The following is a 26671-nucleotide window of genomic DNA, read 5'->3' as shown; positions in this document are numbered from 1 at the left end:
TCTACCTCTAATCTAATAGAAATTCATTATGTTACCTCTAGAAATCAGTGTCCTTTTAAAATCTGAATCTAAGGAAAATAAATCTGAAGTATATGTAAAGCTGAAAGCTTTGTGTATAAATCAGAATTTGAAACTACACTTGCATATGAAGAGTGCTTTGAAAGATTTACTAATCCTTGATTATTCCCTAAAGTTCTCATTATTTAGAAGATTTTTCTCTTCATGGTAGGCTAGGAAATCATAACTGACCAGAGATGAAAAAATATTTTAATATTGTAACGCCGATATTTATAATCAAATACTATCAAGGACATTTTCAAATAATCAAACCAAGTCAGACCCAAAGTTATTTTGACCTAAGGAGGATACCTATTTTACTCTCTGCCACAGAGAAAAAATATGTTGCTCAATAAAGAATTACCAGCATCACCTAGATCTCCCACCAACCTTACTAGCCAGAGCACTGCAAGCTCTAAGTCTCTTTCCTAATTACACAGCAGGAAAGCTCCAGATGTAATCTAAGGCCTCCCTGGCCAATGCTGCAAAACATTATGGAAAATATAGCCTTACAAAATTAGAAGGAGGTACCTGGGTTTTTTAAACGTTTAAAAATCTATTTATCGTCCTTTTCAGGTTCAACAATCACTCTCACAAGAGTAGCTTGACACAATTTGTGATTAGGATCCTCTAATGCTGAAGTTAGCACAGTAACAGCTGATTGGGTGCTTAAATCACTCTTTTGGGTAAAGTTTGTGTTTGTGTACATTCTAGTAATATTTCAGGCCAAGTTTTTCCAAAAGTTATTAGTGATTTTGGATATCCAATTTAAAACACTAAATGGGACCCAATTTTCAGAAGGCAGGTACTCAGCACTTTCTGAAAAAATCAGGTACCATTATGGTTTCTCAAAAGTTGGGCCCCCAAAAATTGCATTCAAAATCCTTAATCATGTCTAAAAATCTTGGTGTCTGACAATAATGCAAAATATTGACCCTGCAGAAAACCTTAAAGCAGGCAGAACCACTATCTTTAAACTGAATATGATCCAAATAAAGAGGAGGTTCTTTGGGAGTTCTTTGAAGTCCCCTTTTAGAGAGTTCATTACCATAAGAGAGAAAGCATTTAAACAAATTAAAAACAGAATTAAGAAAACGATGTGAATTCAGTGCTCATGTAAAGCAATGGATTGAGAGGCCTGAAAATCGAAGTCCTATACTTAACAAAAAAGACTCAGTACAGAAAGCAGTAATGCTCTGGGGACGCGTATGTGGAGACACAGCACAGAGCATCCTCCTGGGCTAGTTTTCCCTCGCCAGAGTACCACACACTTCACATTAGCTTCCTCCTAGCACTCCAGCTCCTGAGAAGCCTCTTCCCTCAAGCAGTAGCCAAGGAACTTCACAGTAATCGGTCAGCAGGAGCAGCTAGGGCACTGGTACAAAAAGCAGCAGAACTACCCAACACAGAGGTTACGACATGGTGGACTTTCCAAACTGCCTGATGTAAAGGCAGCTTCAGATCCCACTTCCCATCATGCAGCCTGGCCAGCAGCTGAAAGCAGCTACTTGTACTGGGCAGAGGGAAGGAGCTAAAGTGCCTCGAGGTCTCAGGTTATTGGTTGAGGTGTTTTCTCCAGTTGGTGTTGTTAAGCCCCATGCAATAGCTTGAGCAGACTATTCCTGATGCCCAATACCTTCTCAACACAGGTCCCAGCCTGAGCACCCACCTTGGCAGCAGACATAGGAGGGCAGGAGGGATATGTAAAATACCCTGTGGGTTAAGTATCCCTCAAATATATTTATTAGCAACAGAAGACACTATGTGAACTATTTCCTCCTCTGGGCTACCTAGCTTCTGTGTCTGTCTTGTAGGACTGTAAAGCTCTGCAGGGCAGCGACAGTCTTCATGTGTCTGACGAAGTAGGTATTCACCCATGAAAAGCTTATGCTCCAATACATCTGTCAGTCTATAAGGTGCCACAGGACTCTGTTGCTTTTTACAGATCCAGACTAACACGGCTACCCCTCATAGACTCTAGGACTGGAAGGGACCTCGAGAGGTCATCGAGTCCAGTCCCCTGCCCTCATGGCAGGACCAAATACTGTCTAGACCATCCCTAATAGACATTTATCTAACCTACTCTTAAATATTTGCAGAGATGGAGATTCCACACCTTCCCTAGGCAATCTATTCCAGTGTTTAACTACCCTGACAGTTAGGAACTTTTTCCTAATGTCCAACCTAAATCTCCCTTGCTGCAGTTTAAGCCCATTGCTTCTTGTTCTATCATTGGAGGCTAAGGTCAACAAGTTTTCTCCCTCCTCCTGATGACACCCTTTTAGATACCTGAAAACTGCTATCAGGTCACCTCTCAGTCTTCTCTTTTCCAAACTAAACAAACCCAATTCCTTCAGCCTTCCTTCATAGGTCATGTTCTCAAGACCTTTAATCATTCTTGTTGCTCTTCTCTGGACCCTCTCCAATTTCTCCACATCTTTCTTGAAATGCGGTGCCCAGAATTGGACACAATACTCCAGTTGAGGCCTAACCAGCACAGAGTAAAGCGGAAGAATGACTTCTCGTGTCTTATTTACAACACACCTGTTAATGCATCCCAGAATCACGTTTGCTTTTTTTGCAACAGTATCACACTGTTGACTCATATTAAGCTTGTGGTCCACTATGACTCCTAGATCTCTTTCTGCCATACTCCTTCCTAGACAGTTTCTTCCCATTCTGTATGTGTGAAAAGGATTGTTCCTTCCTAAGTGGAGCACTTAGGGTACTCTGATACTAGTCTTCATTTTGTGTTTTTACAGAGCCAGGAGCACATTGTCAGCACATAACAAATATTAAACAACAACTTCCCACATTGCATTCTACCAGCAGGCTTCATCCTAACCTGCAAGGACCACCTCTAGAAATAGCAGCTTATTTTTTAGTATTCTATGGACAATCAATACTTGGCCTCTCTGTCAAGGCTAACAAAGATTCCAATTAGTGCTAACATGTTGGACATGCTGCTACTTTTTTTTTTTTTTTTTTGGTTATGTGGGCATGTGTACTCTAGAAACTAAACTGAGACCACGTAACACCCACATCAGATAATTTGGTTAGGCCACTACCATCTTGAGACAGGACATTGAGGGCTCCATATCTCAACAGTCCATTGAATAATCTAGTCTCAAGCCATCTTCCCAAAACAGGACTATGTTTTTAAATAACGAGTTTAAACCATTTTCCTATGTCAGTCATCCAAACCCATCAAATGTCATTATTCCAAACATTACTTTAATTTTCAACATCCGGAAATTAGACCTTTAAAGCTTAAATACCACCTGACAAACTAATCAGCTAGTGACTAAGAAAGTGGTGGCTGATGGCTCCAGGAGGTATTTTTTATAGAAAGAATTCTGCTACAGTGATACTAATACCCTTTCAAATAATTTACCCATGTAAGCTCCATCACTACAGTAACAGGCAAGGAGAAGATAACACATACAGTTACCCTTTTCCTAGTAAGCAACTTTATCTAGTCTTCATTTAGAGGTACATAAAAGGAGGTGTATAATCATATGAAATAGAAGCCTAGATATAGTTCCTATTAATAATCATGTTTTGAAAATTATAATTTCATTTGTACCTAAATAAATGCTATTTCATAAACCTGATATTTTAATTTCAAATGTGTAAATTATCATACCTTATAAAATAAAATGTTGATTTACACCAAATAGTCATAAAATTAAGTAAGAGGTGATCAGTCAGAGCCTTTTAAACCAATGTAACCAACAGAGCAATATCATTCATAATTTAATAATTTATATACACTACATACTGAGGAAAATGAAACTTGGTAGTGACTCTGTAAAGGAGTTTTTAATTGACATTTGTTTCCTGTTGAGGTAACCAGATACGATCTCCTACCCACACACAGCAGCAGTGTGGGAATCTATGCAGGAAGTGCTATGCATGCTGTGTGTTGCGTGTGTACACCAAAGACACTGAAGGACCAGATGTGAGCAATCAATGTCTATATCATTACTTCAAAGGTGAGTTTTGAAACCTCCATGAAATAATGGAAAGACTGATTTCACCTCAAATATATGCAGACTACATCAGTTTTGCTGCTTTAATTATGCCAGCATAGTTAAAGCAGCATAGATCCTCAAGTGCAAATACACATATATAGGTATAAAATAGTTTATTCTAGTTAAACCTATTCCAGTTTGGCAATGCCTAAGAACCTATACCACTATTAACCGTTTTATACTGGTATAACACTGTCTACTCTACCATTTTTACCGGAATAATTATGTCAGTTAAAAAAAATCACATCCCTTAACATTGTGTCAAGTATCAGTTAGTCTGGATCTGACAAAGTGGGTATTCACCCACAAAAGCTCATGCTCCAATACGTCTGTTAGTCTATAAGGTGCCACAGACTCTTTGCTGCTTATTCCTTAACATTGTAATACTTTTAAGCACAGATAAGCCCAGTATAGTCAGGGCTTTCCTAAAAAATATGGATTTTGTTTTTTTTCATGTTTGGTAAGCCCAGTATAGTCAGGGCTTTCCTAAAAAATACGGATTTTGTTTTTTTTCATGTTTGGAGCTTCTGCACTCTGAAGTATTTACATGAAAATATATTTTCAAATATATATCATGGACATTTTAAACAGACTCTTATTTTCAATCTGTGCATGGAAACTAACTCTTCTAAAAGTTTAGAGTAATGAGAACATTAAGGTTCTTGTTTGCCTATTAGGAAACAGAAGAACTCCACAAAACTGACTGGAACCCTACAGGGGACAAGCAATGGCAGAAGTCATTGGAGGGAAGGGCATGCCTAGCGATTGGAATGAACTCTCAATGAATGCTGAAGACAGGGGCATAGATGGATCTGTGAACTGCTCGGAGGCTTGGTTTGCTAGTACTGCGTCAGGAAACTTCTGAAAAACCAGGTAGATGAGGACACTGATAATTCAATATAGAGAAATGGCTAGCTACTGAATTACTGGAATCAAGCGATCAAAATTATCTGACATGTCTAATTTCGAAGAAAATGGTAGAAAACAAGGGACTGAATGGACTGGATCATTAAAAATAGATAATCGTGTTAAAGTATAAACACTGTCACGAGTTGTTAAATTGCAAAATAGGAAGACTGCATGTTGATATTTGCATTTAATTTTCATAATTGTATAAAATTTGCAGAGTATAAGGAGGTTTTTGATCAAAACAAAGCCTGTATTTTACACAAGGAAACCTAAAATGAAGCACTAATGGTACAAATGCAATAGGGACTTAGCATTTTACAGGCTGTCCGTGGATACTTGTCACAGTCTCATTGGAAATCAGACTTGTTTTAACTCACAAGAACCAAAGACAAATTTGGAAAAATAATTCTGATAAAACTATACACCTTTTCCATTACTTAGTCAACATAACTCCTAACTACAGCTTTAGGCTGAGCCCAGAACAAGAAGCAGCAGCTGAGATACAGAAGCTAAAAATGTAACATTGAATTCCCTCCTTGCACTTAAAACTGAAGATACTGTTCGCTACTCCAAAGAAGAAGGTGGTTCTGTTTCAGCTAGTGGCATCAAAATGGTGGAAATAATGGAAGACATGACAGTTGAATTTAGAATTTTGTCAGTTTTCAAAAGAACTGCACTTTGTCCTGCCAGCTCAATATCAATCAAGCATCTTTTTAATACATTTGTACTGATCAGGTTTTGAACGTCTGCAATAGACTAGGTGCTGGAAAAGCAAATAAGATTACTAAGACTGTCAGTATTTTGGATAGGGGACTGACTTTTCATCGTATGTGTGTGTACCTTGTCTAGAATGCACAGGGGGACACCATCTCCAACTGGGATCTCTAGGTACTACCTCAATGCAAATATTAAATAATAAGTAGAAGAAAGTGTACCAGTATCTATATGCAGATACCCAAGAGAGTGGTAGACCTAAGTAGTTAATAGTCCGAGGAACTGGATTATAGTGTTATGGTGTTTTACTTATAGAATCACAAGCTATACATTTTGGAAAACATACCTGCCTTAGCTTGAAGCATACATGTAAGAAGTTAATTGCAGAGTATATGTTTTGCACTTCATTGCTGAAAAGCTCAATTTTCCACTGCCCTCCCCTTTGAAAAGCAACATGTTAATGGTTTGACAAAATAAAGCTTTCCTAAGAATGAATAAATATTTAATGTTCCTTTTCCACAATTAAATATGATCTACTTTTTTTAAAATGGCTTATCTCGTAAACTAGATTCAAACACTTCCAGGCCCATAAATGGCATCACTTTGTCCAAATAGCCCCTCTATCTCTAGCCTCAGAAGTCATGATAAACGTAATACTAGGTACCATTTTAGTTTGAGTCTTGGGGAAATAGCATTTCTCTTTATCTAAATATTACAGCTCCATCTGCTTCTGTACGTTGTGGACAACAATAGGAATACTGGTAATATCTTGCACTTTTATAGCACCCTCTATCCCAGGACCTCACTGTGCTTTATTAATAATTAATTTAGCCTCATTACACTTTTCTGAGATAATTCCATTGCACAGATGTGAAAACTAATGCAGATAGAGATAAAGTGAATTGCTCAACATCAGAAAGTCTTTGGCAGAGCTGAGAAGCAAACCCTGGTCTCTTAACTGACTGTAAGTCCCCTGAGACAAGAGCACACTTAACTTTCACGTGAGATCATTTTCCACATGAGGAGGAGGAAATGTTATACTGTAATTTAGTGCATCAAGTTCACAGTAGCATGTTTGAAATTTCAAACAGAAACTTTGGCAGATTTGACTGCTGGAAGATTATCTGCAAGTGAAACTAGCTGCCACTGGCAAGAGAATAGTAAAGACTTGATGATAAACCTCTTCCATCAGAATATGCTTTATGAATGGTAATCACCTCGTTCAGATCTGAATGCTAAACTCATCTCGATGCCCAAACTTTCCCATAATAAATGCCTTATACATAGTAACTAGTAGGGAAACAACAGAGCTACATGGCCTCTACTCACATGAACTCCTACAAAACTACAGTGAATCTGGACAGACAGGATGGTTTTACATAATAACTATTATACTCAGGAATTATACAAATCATAAGTTAAATATTGCTATTTCTATAACTGTGCAGACCAGTAGAGAAGGTATGATGTACTCAGAAATAGCTCACAACAGTATGACTGGAAATGTTAATGTTTGGCAGCACATTTCAGTTACCATGCTTTCTTACTGTGAGAGCCCTAGTAAATGTGAAAAATTAGGATGGAGGTGGGGGATAATAGGAGCCTATATAAGAAAAAGACCCAAAAATCAGAACTGTCCCTATAAAATCAGGACATCTGGTCACCCCACAGAGCCCTGGGATCTTTAACTTCTACTTGGTGAATCACCAGAGTTGTAGAGGTTTATTCTGTTCAAATATACATCAAGTATATGCTTCAGAGATTTTCCAGATAATTTCTGCTGTTATTGCTGACTAGTCATCTAGAACAAACTATCTTTGAAAGCTAACTGCACCCAACTACAGCAGCTATATGCCTCCAATGTCCAAACTATAATGGAAGAAAGCACCAAATTATAATGGTAGAAAGATATTCACCAATAACTGTTCTTTGATTACACTGCCTCTATAATGTGGGATGTGTATCCCTAGTCCTGCAAGGTCAAAACGATCTAGAAGAGCAACTTGACTCAACCCTTTTGTTTAGATCTGAGGATGTCAAAAATCAGTGTGTATTTTCTGGGATTAGTTGAGAAACATCAGATTCAATACTTCAGCCTGTGCTCACAACAGATTCTGAAACTGCAGTCCTCCAAAGAAGACACTGCCACCACTGGCTTCTCAAAGGATGTGGAAGAAGCCAGCCTAAATTCAGTACAATCCGTGACTTCCACATCATCAGCCATCCTCCAATTCTGACAGAATTTTTGTCTAGCTTATCCTCATTCCTGATCAAAGAAGGTAACAGCTCTCAAGATGGAAGTGTGGTAAGATAACATGGGTAAAAGAACTCTAGCAGAAAGTGGTATGAAAGAAACCTATGTACGTAAATGCCTATGTAGGAGAAGACCAGACCCCTTCAAAAGGGCATAAGGGTCTTCCAAAGCTAAGAGCAAGACCAAATAGCTTCAACGCCTGTCCCTGATGATACCAAGGCTAAGTTGGGTAGCCCTTGGAATGAAGGACTTCTTCAAAGATGAAAAAGGAAGACTATAAGGCAAACTCAACTTATCAGGCTCAAAAGACCTATGACAAGTCATGGATGAATATGGCACAGACAGGAGGAGCCGGGGCCCACTCTAATTCAAAAACACAGGCTTATCAGGACACCCAATGATTGGGTCCTCAGATACAAGACTCCGTATGAAAGCTTCAGATCCAAAAAGCTCAACTGCCTCAGACCCATCCTTCCAACCATAGCACATCTGCTGTTCAGGTAGCTGGTCTGCAGCATGCCACCTAGAAAACTCACTTGAGCTTCCTCAGGACAGAAAAACAGCATGGAAACTCAAGATAGAGCAGGTCCTCCTGTTTGACTTTGAGGAACTGGAATAAAGGAGACTTCAGAACTAGGGATGTAAATAACATTTTAAAAAAGAAGTAAACATTTAAACTATTAACATTTTACTTGTTAAAAATTCAACCGTTAGATTCTGCTGCTGCCCTGGGCACCCAGGGTCCTGGATCAATGCCTGGAAACTCCACTCGCTGCTGGCCCCACCCTGCACCACAGTTCCCGGCTGCCAGCGTGCCCGGGACCTTGGGGTGGCTTGGGACCCCAGACCACGGGCGCATGGGGAGTCAGAAGCGAAGTCCTGCAGCTGGAGTTTAAATGTTAACCATAATACCTTACCAAGACGACTGATACTGATCAGTTAATTGCTTAACTGGTTAACATTTTACATCCCTATTCAGAACAAGCACTGCCATCTCCAAGAAGCAGAATGATCAAGCCACAGACCCAGAGGGACAGAAACAACAGGTACCTGGACCCAGAGGGACAGAAATAACAGGTACTGAATGATTCCCTCAAAGCTGAATCAGACTACTTTGAATCTTATATGGAGTCAACAAGCACTGTTAACCTTAGAGAGACCAAGATCTGTAGAAATCAGATCCATCAAATTAGCTTTCACAGCTTCCTGCAGAAGGAACAGCTGTAATTACTCTCTCTCATATTCTGGTCCCAAGATGTAAAAACCACAGACAAAGCAGCACACCTCAGGAAATAGTCTAGTCTTCTCTGAGACAGAGTAAACAATATGAGTACCAACCTGTCAAATATTTCTGAGCCACAGCATGCTTGTTCAAAGCTTGGCATGTTTGTTTGTTTGTTTGTTTTGGTCAGGATCATCCATAGGCTGGACTAAAACCAGGCCCATTCACTGAAGCAATATAATGACATTCACTGAGTGAAGGAACAGTGACCAGGACCAAACCACTCAGATCCGAAACTAGTGCCAAGAGGATACTCTGCAACAAAGCAAACACTTAAAAAGCAATACTAATTACATTAAACTAACCAGCAATCACCCTGCTGAACACAGATTCAGCAGGAAATTTGCAATAAATAATGAAATTGTAAAGCTGATGGTCACAACTCTTGCAGCGAGCTATGACAAAACAGGAACAGATGGTAGCTGATGCTCCTGGTACCTCTTTTGTAACCTGGCTCTGAACACACAGATTCCTTGAGGGGGGAATACATGCAGCCCCAATAGACATTGCTCTTCTAAATAGCTCTGAGCACAAGACACTGGGCATCCACATTCAATAAAAGTGAGTTTCTATACAAGTAATTCTCCATAGAATCTCTAGTTCTCCTTTTTAGCACCATGAGGGAAGTATGATATGAAAAATTGTTATAGAATCTGAAGTACACACTACATTTCAATGCATTGGAGAATTCTTATAAATTACAATCAGACGAGAAGACTGAGTCACATGCATGAAGTTTCACTGGCGAAGTAGAGAAGAGCAACGTTTAAAAAAAATTAACAAAAGAAAATTTGAAATATTTATGGTCCACTTTATCTTAAAAATATACCTTATTTTATAGATTCATAGAACTTAATGGCAGAAGGGGCAACTATGATCATCTAATTCAATCTTCTGCATAATACAAGTCACAGAGTTTCATCAAATAATTCCTGCCTGGAACTAAGTAACTAAGGTTGTGAATGGGCAAAGAAATCAACCTATGTGGAATCAACAGGAATCTGCACAGGCTGGTGATATCTTTCCAAGAGTGCGACCATGAAAGTTATTTCATGAATATATCACTATCTACACAATTACATTTAATTTTTCCTGATAAGAATGTACAGTCTCATTTGAGCACAATACTTCAAATAGTGAACTACAAATATTTAACAATGTTTCTATATTTTTAATAATGTATTGCACAAAATTTTCTTCAAGAGAACAAGACCGTCTCCAAATTAATTTTTCAGGACAGTAAGAAGTTACTACTTTTTGCATTTTTAATCACTTTAGTTAAACAACTCTCAGGCCTTCTATACTGCATAAGTAAACTGAATGCATGACCTGAGTGATGGCATCCAACTCTGGCAACCTGATACATTCAGGTGGGACCTCTGCAGAACCCCAATGTGGGGTTCTACACTGACACAAGGCAAGAGTGTAGGATCAGGGCTATAAACTGATAAATTACAGGTGGATTTTCAGAAATGTTCAGCTTTGACATCATATTTCTCCCACTGAGGACACTGGAAAAAATCCAGTGTATTTTAAATGAGAGCCAAACTAGACCAATGTTGACTGCTTTTGAAAATCCCACTCTACAAGAATTACTGTATTTTCCCAATGAAACAAATGAAGAAAAAAGTCAAATCAAAACTGGCTAAAGAAAGTTAAGTTTATATTCTTAAATTTTAAACCTAAACCTAAAAGACAAATGGGCATTCCTGAGTTTAACATTTGACAGCAAAGTAGCTCTGTGGATATTTATGCTCCTTTTCAAAATTGCTGCTCTTGAGCTTTTGATCCCTATCTGTAGTATAAAACCAGATCCACCTTGAAGAACATTAGAACCAAAGCACTAATGGCACTTCAAAGCTGGGAGAAGACAGAGAATCCAAAAGGATCCCAGGAGGAGAGGAAGACTTGAAAGCTTATAACAGAAAACCTATCCCTTCATTTTGTATGACTGAACACATACAATACACTTACATACCCTGCAGCTATAAACCTAACTGCTTGTGAACTGAATCTCTTTACCTGACGCTGTTGTAGCTACTCTTCCATCAGTTATTGCTTTGGAAGAATGATATGTAATCATCTGAGTATCTTCCTTTTCTTTACTGGGGTACTCATTACGGAAAGTGGACTCTGTGGATAATGGCGCTGTAACTTCCAAACTACGGCTTAAGTCAAGAGGGAGACATGGTCCACGCTTCTCAAGTGACATATGAGCAACATCAGGTACTACACAAAAGAAAGAATGTAATATTAACAAAGATATATAAGCCCAACAAACAACAGTATGGGTCGCAGTGTTACAATAAACAAACAGCATGGAGCTAAAAGGTACTCAATGTTAGTCAAAGATCTCATTAGGTGTAAACAATGTGAAAGGTCTTATTCTTTGATTGTTTCTCTTGGGTTGTTCTTTATTAGATTAAATACATTACCCTCTGATATTGATGGCTGTTGATTTTGAGCACTGATGGAGAACACTTTTCCATCAGTGACTGGAGAGGGAGAAGGAACTTTTTGTATAGACTCATCAGGCAACGAGCAAGTGGCTAACCGCTGTGATCTTCTTCTCCTCTGGCTATATTTGTAGGATCTAGGGGGATTCACTGGTTGTGACGGACCTAAAAAGAGATCTTTCAATGTTCATGAAGTAGAGATATGTCATAATCTTACGGAAATATTTTAAGATCTAGAGAAGGGTCATGCTTTAAATAGTTCTCTTCTGCAGAACTGCTAATCACATTATGCTGTGTAAAAATGAATAAAAACTATGAATATCTGATGAATGTTAATGTTTGAGGCAAGATTTTGGTTTTTTGCTTAATATATTACTATATGAATTTGAGGATCTAGCCTCCATGGAGACAGAGGAGGTCCTTATGCAAATAATCTATTTGCATTAAGGGGAGCCACCCCATAAATCAATGAGAGTGTAGACAGCTTATAGTTTAAGAAACAATAGGATTTTTAGTATAGCAAAATAATTGTCACAGTATTAAAAGAAAAGAAAAAGAAAAAAAAAAGAAGCATGGACAGCCTTAACATAAAACTTTTAAAATAAATTCACAAAAGGTAATGGTTCATTTCAGTTCTAATCTCTCCACTTTCTGTTAAACTGATATTAACACCCTCGTAACAGCAAACAGAAACATTAACTATCAGTGCACTACATAGCAAGAAGTCTAAACCTCAGCATAAAGAATCTCAAATGAAGAGAAATATTTGTAAATATTATAGGCCTGATTCATTAAAAAAATAAACCCTCACTTATGCATGTTTCACATATTGTACTTGGGGAAACGAGCTTTACCTGCATAAATTACAGTTCTGTAAATCATTAATTCTTTTTCCTCCTTGCTTTACCTAGACTCCTTTGTCATACTGAAGATTTGCAGTAGTAAAAAAAATTACATTTTTATTTTTAAAAAAGTCAAAAGAGGTGGGAGCTGTTACAAACCATAATAAAAAAAGTAAGTAAGTACCTAGGCAATGAAGTTACAGATTTTTTTTTTTTAAATGGCAAGCAGATGTGTAGCTTCAGTCCAAAACACAAAACCTCCTCAAGCAAAACTACTTACCGACATCTTAGGGGTATTGCAACATATCTGGATGACAGTGATTTGTGGGGGAAATTTATAAACATGATTTAAAATCAATGATATTTATTGAGAGAATACAGAAAACTGAACTGGCTCACCTCCCTCTCCCATTCAATTAAAATTTGCTACAAGATTAAGAGACATTTATCTCCTCAAGATGTCAACTGTAGATGTAAGGATGCAACATGTGATGAAGGAGTCCTCTTCAGGCCTTATTTTGTCACGGCTCTGGGAGTGAAGCAAAACTTAGGCTTTTGCTTTACAGAAACCCATGTTAGTTATAACTGTTGACCGCATGACTTCGCCTTCTTTGAGCAACAAGGTGTCTTTAAGAGGTGAAGCTCAAAACAAATTGAAAAAGCTACACTACCCCTCTCCAGCAAAAATAAAATATATAGAGCGAGCTTGTAATTGCTCAAAAATGTAATAAAATCATTCAAGGATGTTATGCAGCAGGTAAGTTTCACCAACTCTTCCATCCACAATAATATCTTGATATTTTGCAAACCAGTTCTATGCTTTAAAATGGCTGAACTACTAAGGTGTTTTCACCCTACACAAAGCAACTTCCTTTATTTTCCCATCAAAGAAGTTGACCCCATCTTCTCTCTCACATCAGATTTAGAGGAAATATCATGTAATGTAAAGGACTGCGGAGTCAACAGGTACATCAAAACAGTCGACTGAAGGCAGAGTTCTTCAATGATGGAGAGGAAAGATACGCAAGAAAATTGCACATATTTTTAATGAATCAGGCCCTTTAAGGAGAGGTGTTAGTTTTCTCCTGTATCACTATTATCATAAGCGTGGAGATTCATACAATGGAACTTAATCATTAAAAGCCATGACATTCTACTACCATAAAAGTGCATTACCTGCACCATAATTCACGTTATGTGATTTTACTTTTTATAAGTTTGAGCTTTCCCTAATGCACCCGCTTACGTTTGAATTTTTTTTATAAAAAAGCAGATTCATTGTAAAAAGCAACATTAATTTACAATCAATTATTTTTCTGTATATTTCTTATGACTGTAAGTAATTATGGTATTTTTTAAAATGTCTGTGCTCACTAGTTTTATTTATCACAGAAGAAGGAAGCTGAGAGACCAGCGTCAAATCCTCGACTTGTATTAACTCTGGGGAAAGTGGTGATTTAGGGGGCTTTATACACCCAGAAGAATCTCCAGATTCTTGTTTGCATTTCTTGCTGCGAGCCTTTCCTGAAGACAAAGTTGAGGATAACAGTGCAGGTTTCTGAGAGTTGGCAGAACTGCTAATATCAGCTTCATTTTTTTTCTGACTTTGAGGTTTAGGTGAAATCTCCTGAATAAATAATAAGAAATTGATACTTTTATTTCAGTTTCTTCATTGTGGTTCTTGTATTCTACTTTGATTTTTTTAGCATCTTTAATATTCAAAAACATTTATTCAAAAACATTTTTAAAGCAACATTTATCACTTCCAATACAAATGAAAAACAGACTCAAATGCATCAAAGTAAAAGTTGAACAATCTGTTTGTTTTTAAAGGGACACTGACAATGACTTTCATGCTTAAAAGTTTCTCTTCATTTCTCACTGTTTGCAATACCCTCAAAAAAAGCTTAAAAACATTATTTTCTCTTACCCACTATCTAATCTCCAGTTGGCAAATAGTGCATTTTGCTGTTTTTCTAATACAATAAAATCCTTTTCATGTCCATCTCCCTCTCATTAGAAGCCATCATCATCAATGTTTTGGTAAGAATAAATAATGACTTAAAGAAGAACACTTGCTACTAACCAGAATGGGAAGTAGGTATGTTAGCTTTGTTGTGATCATATCACAAAACAGAAGTTTCTCAGTAAGAGTCATCAATTTAAAATAAATATTTAGAAGTTGGATGTCATTTTCCACAAATTTACTTCAATTTTGATGAAGAATCTGAAAAGGTTGACAGTGCCCCTTTAAGGAAAGTCTTGGAACAACAAACAATGATGAAATTTGAGCACAATCCCTTTCAGTGCTGGGAGTCTGGATTTCACTACACTACTTGCTTGTGCTAATGTTTCATGAAATCATAACTTCTAGCACCATAGGATTAAATAGATTGCTAACTATAAAAAAAACCAAGCAGATAAAATGTAGGTTAAAAAAAACAAACAGTTTTTGAAAAGCAAAATATGTTGCATTTTCTAAAGCTGAAAATGTTCACCCTTTTTAATGCATGTACTGAAATATTTAAAAACAATTCATCTGACTTCACAGCAATTAGAATTTTACATTTTTTGGTAGAAGGAGGTTCTCCTACAAACTGAATAATCTGTAACAGTGTTAGTACTTGCCCAATGATGGCAGCTTGTACATATCTGAACACGTGACCTCAAATTTGTTCCATCTATTGCCCAGTTGAAGATGCATCATGGTATTATGTTAGCTAACAAAACCATAATTATGAAAGTGCAAACTTTTGTTTCTAGAATGTGTGTGCCACTTTCTCCAAAAAGATTTCACTCCACTTACGATTTGGGGACATTTCCCAGTTTTCAGACCTCCGTACTTCAGAGGAATGCACTTTTGGTATTGAATAGAAGCTCTCTTTTCCACTGGAACATGGGAGCTGCAAGTTCCAGTGGAAATATTAAAAAAGCAGCATGCATGACATACTTTTAAAAAGGGCACCTTTGCATGCTACATGAATGGCATGCTGGAAGTACCATGTAAAATTCCGGTGCAAAGTGTCCCATTCAGTTATCCCCCATTTTATCCTTGAATCAGCTCATTATACACGTGATTTAAGTGCAGTTTATTCATTTAAATAAAATATTCCATGAACTGTAGAGTATACCTATGCTGATTACAAAAGTTATTACCAGAAATTAATTAGAGCCATAACTTGTAAATAAACAATTTTATTGTTCATCTTCACATATGTGAACGACATTACTACAGCGTCCATTACTTTCAAATTACAAAGTTATTTAAACAAGATTTAAAAAATTAAATTAATATTTTGATAAGGTGCTTAACCTCTTAACAAGGACAAACTAACATTAAAAAAACCTTCATGAATTAAAGTTATTCATCTAAGCAGGTCTTGCTCAAAAGGAAATATAATATTACATAACCCTAATACATTTAAATAAACTAATGTATCTACATGTAATAGTCTGAGGTTTTTGGGTTTAAGACAGTTGTAAACTAAAAAAGTTATAAATATAATTTCATCAGCACAGTATGGTTTTGGCTGTTGGCCTGAATAGTACTGTGTCCTCTATTACATTATTTAAAAAACACACTACAAGACATTTACCCAATCAGTATTACAGTGTAGCAGACAGTACCTCTGTAATTATGGGCTGTCAGCTTTGCCATTTTAGGGGTTTATAACTCGGCCATTTTAATTTACATTTGGGCTGTAATTTAGCAAAAAAAAATTTGAGCTCGGACACTCCCATCCCGACTTAATCAGTTTATGTTTGATTGTTTTTTTGTTTTTCTTTTCAGTTAGAAGAAAGGGGCGAAGTAGTACATTTGTTGGGTTTTGGATGCTTTTTTTGTTTTTTTAAGAACACATAACTAAAACAAGTATTTTCAAAAATGTTTTGCAGACCATTAGTCAGAGAATGGTGACAGTCCCTTCTGGATTTTTTGTTATTATTTCTAATCAACCAAGTAAAAATAGAAACAGCCGAGTTATTTTAGATTGAGAAGTTACTATTCAGAAGTTTCTTTTAATATGCACTGTAATCTATACTGTTGCATATAGTCTTAATAAATGACAAATCCCATTCATTTCAATGGAACTCTGCACAGCAAGATTTACAGTGTAATGATTCTTCCAGAAATGTCATGCCGTCAGACATCTCATAGTTTTTTGCACACAGAAAGTATTATACAAAAAGTACTAAGAAATTATAGCATCTTTAATATGCAAAAATTTGAAAAGTGGAATATCATGTCAATATATCATAAACCATTATGAAAAATATCAGTCAATGCACTGACACCTTAGTAGCTCAGAATTAACCATTACAGTGGCAGCATTAAAAGTAGAACCATCACTTTCCATTGACAGCACTCTGTATTGGATCTGAGCGTCTCATATCCAGTGTCAATGGAAAAACCAAAGCAATGCCACTATATATCAGGACTAAAGAACCAGTGGCAAGAAACACAGTATCAAAGTTTGGGGTAGGGATTGTTTTAAGAGCGTGGGGGAGCTTGTGAAGAAAGGAAGTGCTCTTTTTAGATGGTTTGTTTAAAACAAACCATTAAAACAAAGAAAATTCATACAAAAAAGCCATATTAAAACTACATTAAGGATCTTATTTAAGCCAATAAAAGCAAAATTATCATCAAGAGTTAAGGCTGCCACTTCATCCTTAGCTTGCTTTACTGTGCTTAGGTAGTCAGCCCTTTTAGCATGCAAGATCATGCACAATTCTGAGACTCAAGCAACACCTGAACACAATGGAATGAGCCAGAGATAGGGAGGCAACCTTCAATTCTTCAAATAAGTGGTTTTAAATCAGACCCCTAACATTAAAGTTTCTTTTTTGTACGTATTAAAATATACATCTTAGCAAAATGTATGGCTCACTGAATAGTTCATAAAACACGCACAGTCTACAACACCAATTCTTACAATAGAAAAGAAACTTCTTACAAAAGAAGTTTTACTAGATGCCCAAACCCGTTTCAAACCACAAATCAAATTTGCGTAAGGGTCTTTTTCTTAGCCAGTTATAGGCATGGTTCCAGCTATAAAACCTTGGGGCCGCTGTTTCCTAGCCTTTGATTCCTTGGAGACAGTAACTCATTTATGAAAATTAAAGTTAACACTGTCAATTGTGTCAATTTACTTGTATGCTTCTGGCTACGCAGAGATGTAAACGTAAGATCAAATATTTAGTTCCCTATTGCTGTTTCTGAAGGGGAAATTTTGTTACGGATACTATATCTCCATGGCACACTCCAGTGGGAACCTTGCAAAAGAATCAAACTCTACCATTTCATACCTGCTCCAGGACTGGAGCTGTTTCTTTGTTGCCTTCCTTTTTTTCAGCACCATCCACAACAACAGCTTTGGATGCCAACAAACCTTAAGAGAAAAGTTGCACAGAGATATTTAGAATGGGTTGGTTTATTTTATCATTTGCTATCACCAGGTTTTATGAAAAACATAAATGTGAAAACAACTTAAAACATTTTCATCTATAAAAAGATTCTCTCTGAAACCTCCTTGTATGGAGTCTTTATTTAAAAGAACAAAACTTATGAGACCCTGATTACAATTCACAGATCTTATATTGTAAATAAGGATTAGCACCAGCCACTCCAATTCCACCACCAGAGAGGGAAAAGGAGCTCTAAATTGTAACGCTACGACCCTCAATCCCAAAGCAATTGTGCTTCAAAACCAGGTCTACAGTCAAAGTAAGTTTTCAAACTTTTGATTTTAGGAGGTTATTTCGAATTCCTTCCTTCACTCATTCCTTCCACATTTGGTCTTTGTGTGCTTTCTTAATGGTTATAAATAGGGCACTACCAAATTCACGGCCATGAAAAACATGTCATGGACCTTGAAAGCTGATCTACTCCTGTGAAATCTAGTCTTGTGTGCCTTTACCCTACGTTATACTTTTACAGATTTCATAGCGGGAACTAGCATTTCTCAAACTGGGAGTCCTAAGCTAAAATAGATTTGCAGGGGCGATGCGGGGGTTACAAGGTTATTTTAGGGGAGTCATGGTCAGCTGTGGATTAGCCACTTGGTCAATGGGTCCCCAGCCAATTGGGGTGCTCCAGAAAAGTGGGAACCCCCTCGCCCCGCTGTACTCACGCAGCGCTCCTGCTGGGGAACAAGGTTGGGGCATGGGGGCTTGCCCCACTCTGCCCGACTGTGCTCCTACCTACCAGGGAGCAGGGGAATCCCCCGCGCCCTGACCTCACTCCCCGGCAGGAGTGTAGGGGGCAGGGAGCTAGGGGTGACTACAGTTGGAAGGGGTGTGGAGGGGCTCCCACTTGTTCTGACCCAGGGCCCAGAAAAGCATAATCCACCACTGGTCATGGTATTGTCACCCTTACTTTGGCACTGCCTTCAGAACTGGGCAACCAGAGTGCCGTTTGTTAGCCAGGCACCCAGCTCTGAAGGAAGTGCCACCAGCAGCACCACAGAAGTAAGGGTGGCAATGCCAAATCATGCACCGCTGCCTTCAGAGCTGGGCAGACAGAGTGGCGGTTGCTGACTGAGGGCTCAGCTCTGCAGGAAGCAGCGCAGAAGTAAAGGTGGCAATACCCTACCATCCTATCCTTACTTCTGTGCTGCTGCTGATGGCGGCTCTGCCTTCAGAGCTGGGCACCTGCCCAGCAGTCACCGCTCTCCAGCTCTGAAGTCAGCACTGTCACCAGCAGCAGAGTAGAAGTAAGGGTAGCAGTACCGCAGCCCCCCCACAATAACCTTGTGAACCCTCACACACACGCACACCTCCTTTTGGGTCAGAATCCCTACAACTACAACACCATGAAATGTCAGATTTAAATAGCTGAAATCATGACATTTATTATTTTTTAAATCCTGTGACCGTGAAATTGACCAAAATGGCCTGTGAGTTTGGTAGGGCCCTAGTTATAAGTTACAGTTGCAGAGTTCCTATCAAAGTTTGCCTTTTATCTAGTCTCATCTCTTTAATAGGCCCATGCAAATCCTGTTTGGACTAAACAAAACACTGAAGCATCTAACACAAGGAAAAATCTTACAAAGGCGAGTGGATACAGTAGATTAGAGGTTCTCCAACTGTGGGCTGCAGACCACCACTGGTCCATGAGCTCCATTCAGGTGGTCCACAGATAGTTCCCTCTAAGGTGCGCGCCTGGGCGGCCGCACATGAGAAAATGAAGGGCCACCCACCAAATTAGTGGAGCCATGTTGGTGTGGCTCCACTAATTAGCTGCTTGGACCCTGGAGAATACACACATGTAAAGTGAGGTGGTGGCCTTGGGGGGAACAGGAGGTAGGGGGAGGGGGCAGCGGGATGAGAAGAGGGGGTGGGGGAAGTCTGGGATGTGCAGATGACCAGAGAAAGAGGCGACTTTCCCCAGCTCCAGGGATGTGGCTGCTGGGGAGAGACCCCTCCTTCTTCCAAGGCTTGGGGGCTGCCGCAGCAAGGGAGACCCCTTCCTTCCCAGTCCCAGCTCGGGGTCTGCTGAGGCCAGGGAGAGAGAGCACATCCATCGCATTAGAAAGGTAAGACTACGGATATTAAAATATGAGTTGTGCGTGCTTTCATTTGTAGAACAAAAAAACAATTATTAATTTTTTTTTTATAAAGTGCTTTTATCCAGAGTGCTTTACAATAGTTAGCTAATGGTATAAACAACATTTGGAAAGATCATTAAGTGGTCTGCCGAGACCCTCAGCAATTTTCAAGTGGTCTGTGGAAAAAAAAAGTTTGAGAACCACTGGACTAATCAGAATTTTCATACTCTATGATTTAAGTAACAGGGACTTCAGGGGACCCTGATATTAAGACCACTGGGAAACCAGTATTTTAAAATAATGCTAGTTCTTCATTCACAAATCCATATACAAGACTACTAATATACATTTGACAACCAGACAGTAGAAACAGCCAACAGTTTTAAACCTGATGTTCAGAATTTCTCCCCCACCCCCCCACTTTATGCACAGAGCTTGTTGTTGCCCAGGCAAAAAGTAGGTGTTTCAGAGCTGCTTTGTTCGGAAACTTTACTTTATTACTTAATATCTCTAATAAATAACGTTGCTGAGGAGACTCAGCCCACTTGAATGTGCCTAAAGGAAAACTAAAGCAGAGGCAGCAAGATATATTTGATGTCTGAAAGTCTTCTCCTGCAATCTGTGGCCCCAAGAAGAAGCTACCTCTTAACAGAGATTGTTAGCCAAACTGAACAATCTACAAGATATAGCTACTGCATTCCATGGAAAATTAGATACCCTCACAATCAATTCAGAATACATTAAACTGGAGGCATATCACTTAATGAACTCTGGACTCTCCTAAAGTAACACATTTAGAACACTGGAATACCACAAATCCATCAGTAACCCAGATAACTTTTCATTAAGAAGTTGTGAAAAGCGACAGAGTCCTGTGGCACCTTATAGACTAACAGACATACTGGAGCATAAGCTTTCGTGGGTGTTCAATATGTCCGTTAGTCTAGAGCCATGGGACTCTTTGCTGCTACTTACAGACCCAGACTACCATGGCTATCCCTCTGATACTTGACACCATTAAGGAGTTGTTATCACACTTCTGTGCCCACAAGGATCTACTACAGGAAACTGTATTATATTCCTTACTATGTGTGTTACATCAGTTTGATGGATTTTTTTTTTAATTAAGCAAAACATTGTCTCCAATCCAAGATGCGCAAAGACATTACTTGAGAAAACCAAATTAATCAATCATTAATTTAAGACAAAGCAGAACCCCACTAATTTGCAGAACTGAATGGAAGTCATCATGAGTTCATGCAATTCATAAGCTAACAAAGAAGACCTCAATTATGCAGCTTGCTCAAAAGAGGACCCCCTCTGAACTTATGTGGGTGACAATTAACATGCGTAAGTGCACAGATCCTTTCGTATGGAAAAAGTTGCAGGCCTGGGACTTAAGTGACCCCAAATAACCATTACAAAATGTACTGTTTAATTTTACAAATTTAGTTTAAATTTATAGGAGATAACTTGAAATAAAAAAAAGCAGCTGCATCATCTCCATTTTGTCCCTCTGGAGTAACTTTTCTACAAATGAAGTTCTGAACAGAGGAGTGGATCTGGATTTGTTCCAGAGGGACTTTCAAACCAGCAAACTCACCAATGCTGCTAAGAACCGGATATACGGACTCTGAAGTCTCTGTGTGTATCTGACCGCTTTACCATTTAATAACTCTTCTTGTTCTTCCTTTTTTCCTTATAATAAATCTTTCGCTTTAGACACTAAGGAATTGGTTGGCAGCATGGTATTTTGGGTAAGATCCAGTAAGAACACTGACCTGGTAAAGAGCCTTTGGGATCAGAAGAACATTTTGTATAGAGAACAGAGTTTTCTAAATAACTTCTGGACCTATGTTCTGATTGGGAGCCAGAGAACTGGAATGCAATAAAGGGGGCTGTGTAATTTTTTTTTTTATTAATTATTATTATTATTATTATTCCTTCTTCTTGATAGCCAGTGTGAGGAATCAGAAGCACTATTTGTGACTGGCTGGCGAGTTTAACTTCAGCAGCCTGCCCTGATCTTGGCATTTTCAGTGAAGGTTGTCACAGGCACACCAGGTCACAGTCCTCCTATGGAAATTTATTTTGTTACTGTACACTTGGTTACCCCTTTAATACCTCTGCATAGTACATAAGGTACACATCCTTTTAGAAATTATGAAATCTTTTCTAGTGCTTCAGTGCATGAATAAATGCTTATGCTTTTTAAACTTTCCTTTAAGACTCTTCCTAGACTCCTCCCAGCAATGCAATTGCCATTACTTCATAACAAACTGGGACAGAATTTTTGGTTGTCTTCAAAGCCAGTGGTATTGTTACTCCACTGATCTATTAGCAATGATTCAGTGTGCGTAATATACTCAGAATGCCATATCCAGAGCCCATGTAGATAACATTCCTCAACCAATAAAGGGAATTATGCAGGAGATAAAAGGTGTTATAAAACTAATGAACACACTTGTTCCAGGAAGAGGTCTATTCAGAATGATCAAATTATCATGACATTGAATTGAAGACATAGGTCAAATCAAAGATCTTACGTCAAAATCTTGGAAGGGGATTGGCTTTATTACTCTTTATGTAGTGCTTTGAGATCATCAAAAATGGTAACTGCAAAGTATTAATATAATAAACAGACGTACTGATCTACCATAGCACTCTATGTACAAGCATAAACATTTGGATATGTTAAAAAGTAATGACGTTCTCAATAAAAAGGAAATTTACCAGTGATCTTGTTAAGACGAGCTCTCTTTGCCTGAAATGAGCTGCCTAGATTACTTTTCCTCTTGTGCGATAATGTGCTCTCTGCCCGCACAAACGCCATCTTTGGAACATCCACTATTGGGAATCCTACTTTTAAAAGAACAGACATGGAAGTGTTCATCTACAAATTCACATTTCATAAACATTTCTGATCAACTGTAAATATTTCAATGCAAAATATATTCTAAAATGAAGGAGTAGGCTTTTATGTGCCATAACTGGCAGTTTGAAGATTTACAATTAACAGGATACAGAAAAATATTAGGAAACAGAAATTTGCACATAAATCTAAATGATTAACACTGCTCCAGACTTCAGTATTGAAGTCTACTAAGATATAAACACTATCTTCCTCTAGTCTAGAGCCATTGGCAGTATCATTTTGCAATATGAACAAGAGAGATTCTGAGGCCAAGAGTAATTGGGTAGGCAGAAAAAACAGTACACCTCTACCCCGATATAACGTGACCTGATATAACACAAATTCGGATATAATGTGGTAAAGCATTGCTCCGGGGGAGGGGAGGCTGCATAATCCAGCGGATCAAAGCAAGTTCGATATAATGCGGTTTCACCTATAACGCGGTAAGATTTCTTGGCTCCTGAGGACAGCGTTATATCTGGGTAGAGGTGTATTTGCAGCCTTTAGAAAAAATAAGAACTAGAATATAGTTTGTACCAAATGGTTCACTAGATGTAGGCTCCTCTTCCTTTTTCTGTACTTCCTGCATGATTGTAGAGGTTGAGGTTTCTTCCTTCTTTGAAGGTACTTTAAACCATTTTCTCTCCTCTTTATCTTTATTGCTGTTTGCACTGGTCCGAGGTTTACTGCCTGCTTTGTTCTTGGCTGCTGCTGCAGCAGCAGCTTTGACCAAAGCTATCCAATCCTCCAAAAAGAAAACAAAGGTGGAGTAGTATTAGGAGCTGTTTGTGACACTATTTACAAATAGCGAGCAATCTCATCCAGAAATTGCCAAGTACATTTATGTTTAGTTTTATGACTATTGCCCATGATTCAGTAAAAGGTACTTCCCAAATTGCCCACATACTGTAACTAGAATCTACCTCGTGGATTTAAAAAAAATAACAAAAACACTTCATATGGAAATCTCTCTCCATGATTAGCCTTTCAAGCACTATTGTGCCCTAATAACTAATCTGTATGCTATAAGAGTTACAGAAATACAGGCACTGTCATACTGGAACAGGCCATTAACTCCATTATCCTGTCTCTAGCTGTGGCCTACACTAATCTAGCGATTTCAAATGGAAAACCAATCCCTCTGTGCCCCATACATGTCTTGCAAACTGCACAATACAAGGGCAGGAGAATTCTTTATAACCTAAGCCGTGGATCAAGTAATGACCTGAAGCAATGGTAACTCTGGTACAACAAATTCTAGAGTATCTGCGAATACTATTCCTACTGTATTAAATTTTAAAGCTTTATCCAATAATCTCAAATGGCTCTATAAACAGCAATTAACTGTCACAATCCACCTGCAAGGTAGGAAGAGCTTATTACCATTTTAGAGATGGGTAGGTAAACTGGCACACAGGGAATTCAAGTGACTTGCCCTTGGCCACACAGTGAGCAGTAGCAGAACCTAGGTGTCTTGACCCTGATCCCCTCTTCTAACAACTTGACAACTTTACTACAGTAAGCCATTTGTCTTAACATCTTGCAGCAGTGTTTTCCATAGAAAAATTTTGTTACATAAAAACAATTGTATTCACCAACTGAATATATTTTTAAACTTTTTGAATGAAAAGATTTATTTCAGACCATCTGACTGTTTGATCTCATTGTTTTATACGTAGGTATGCATGTTATGTTTAAATTGTACTGCGTGTGCATGTGCATGAAAGGTCTTATAATATCCCTAGAGCAAAGACCACATTTTCCTCTCTGTTCAGTGGAGACAGCACTCAGTAAGAAATAAAGTATTTCCTTTATTCATTCAAAATGTGCTGTATTTCATCTGGATTGTTTCCTTGCTACTGTATTATGGGATATATTAAAAAACAGTACCTGACTGGCTTTATATATGGAGATATACCTATCTCACAAAACTGGAAGGGACCCTGAAAGGTCAGAGTCCAGCCCCCTGCCTTCACTAGCAGGAACAAGTGCTCATTTTTGCCCCAGATCCCTAAGTGGCCCCTTTGAGGACTGAACTCACAACCCTGGTTTTAGCAGGCCAATGCTCAAACCACTGAGCTATTCCTTCCCCCTTTCACTTTTCCAATCATACTTCACTTCTTTCTAAACTAAACAATCCCAATCCCTTTAATTTCTTTATATATGGAAACCTTTCCATACAACACCTCTACCAGTTTTTCCAGTTACCATTCAGTGGACCTTTTCTATTTTCTGTGCTCCCTTAAAGGTGTCATAGGGACATACCTTCAGACCAGTTAAAAATCTTTTTCTGCATTATTCTCTCTTTCTTCATACAGCCCAACCTTTAATTCACATTTCTACCACTGTTTTGCACTGAATATGCATCTCCACTGTGTAATAAACTACACATTTTGTGACAGTGATAGTTTCAACACATCAATAGTAAGCAAGGTCCCTTTTTCAGGACGTTAGACACTGATGCAAGAAGATCAAGTAACTTTCCTGTGAAGTTGACTGTTTCTTCTCTATGACATTATTTGCTTCACATTCTCCCCTTATTCTGCAGTCCTCAGGATAAGTTAGTTATGTATGTGTCTGAATACCATTAACTTAGTATTCAGCTTCACTGATTTAGCTAATACCAACTACATATATTAAAAAGAAAGTCTCTGCCCCCAAAAGAGTTTGCAGTATGAATCTGAGCTAACCTACAAAATTAATTGTAGAAGTGTAGACACGTGGAACTTCAACAACACATACCATACTCATTTGCGCCCGATCACAAAATTGAAGAAATCCTTCACTTGGTGCAGCTTCATATAGTAGCATTACTATTTATACAGCACCAGAAATATGGATGGTACTTTATGGATGGGAAAGAAAAGCCAGTTCTAGCAACAAAGAGCTTACAATGCCAGAGGCACAACATAGGAAAACAATAGAAAAAAGGAGAAAGGGAGAGAATGTCATGAAGATACTTGTAGTTTTCATATGCTGGTAGACCCACTTCTGCAATTTATATTTAAATTTTTATTTACTTAGTGCAGTTTAGGTCAACAAGTTGATAGATGTGAGCAAGAGATGGTACGTACAGATTACTGGTGCCGCACAGGTGGCACTGCCCCAGTGATGTCCATAAATGGGGGTCCTGCTGAGTCAGACAGTGGTATGGTGATTTTGGGGTTAAATCCCAGCAAGGTTTCTAAGCTCAGGCTTTCAAATTCCTCTATGAAAGTGTCGCCCTGAGAGAAGGGTGACTGGGGTGTGGTTTCTACCTATACTTGTGCATAAGCTTTTTTTAAGCTCAGAGCCATACAAGGTTTTGGAGGTGCAGGTAAAGAGGAACCACATGGAGGCTGCATGACTAGAAGCCAAGACGGGAAGATCTGGAGACAAGAACTGTCCTATTTATATTGTTTTTGTTTAAAGACTGTTAAACACAATGAAGGAAACTGGCCAGAGACTTTGCTAGTCTATTTTGGCTGAGTACCCTATCACAGATAATTTCCTGTGTAAGAAACTAAAGGATATATTCTTAAACTAAAGGATATATTCTTCTCTTGATAAGCACAGAAATTCCTGAAAGCATCTTCAAATGTAAGCTCAGAGTGTATTTACAAGCCTTTATAAAACTTGTATAAGGAAAAAGAAAGAAAGAAAGAAAGAAGAAGAAAGGTGGACTC

General features: G+C 38.3%; 1 protein-coding gene across 4 annotated transcripts in view; it reads right to left on the bottom strand.

Moving 5' to 3' along the window:
* Nucleotides 1–26671, bottom strand: part of PHF20L1 (PHD finger protein 20 like 1) — an 88227-nt gene that overhangs the window by 31952 nt on the left and 29604 nt on the right. For 2 of the 4 annotated variants that reach the window (XM_030553852.1, XM_030553853.1), the window contains exons 7-12: nucleotides 23544–23751; nucleotides 22826–22954; nucleotides 17853–17935; nucleotides 13923–14175; nucleotides 11686–11871; nucleotides 11273–11479 (exon numbers count right to left, since the gene is read on the bottom strand). In XM_030553852.1, the coding sequence (XP_030409712.1) occupies nucleotides 11273–11479; nucleotides 11686–11871; nucleotides 13923–14175; nucleotides 17853–17935; nucleotides 22826–22954; nucleotides 23544–23751 (1066 nt within the window). The remainder of the gene's footprint in view (nucleotides 1–11272; nucleotides 11480–11685; nucleotides 11872–13922; nucleotides 14176–17852; nucleotides 17936–22825; nucleotides 22955–23543; nucleotides 23752–26671) is intronic. The other 2 variants (XM_030553856.1, XM_030553854.1) reach the window with 1 other exon arrangement.

This window comes from Gopherus evgoodei, chromosome 2 (assembly GCF_007399415.2).
Source record: "Gopherus evgoodei ecotype Sinaloan lineage chromosome 2, rGopEvg1_v1.p, whole genome shotgun sequence".
Taxonomy (NCBI): Eukaryota; Metazoa; Chordata; order Testudines; family Testudinidae; genus Gopherus; species Gopherus evgoodei.
The sequence above is the reverse complement of the archived record's forward strand: the minus strand, read 5'-3'. Positions and strand labels throughout refer to the sequence as shown.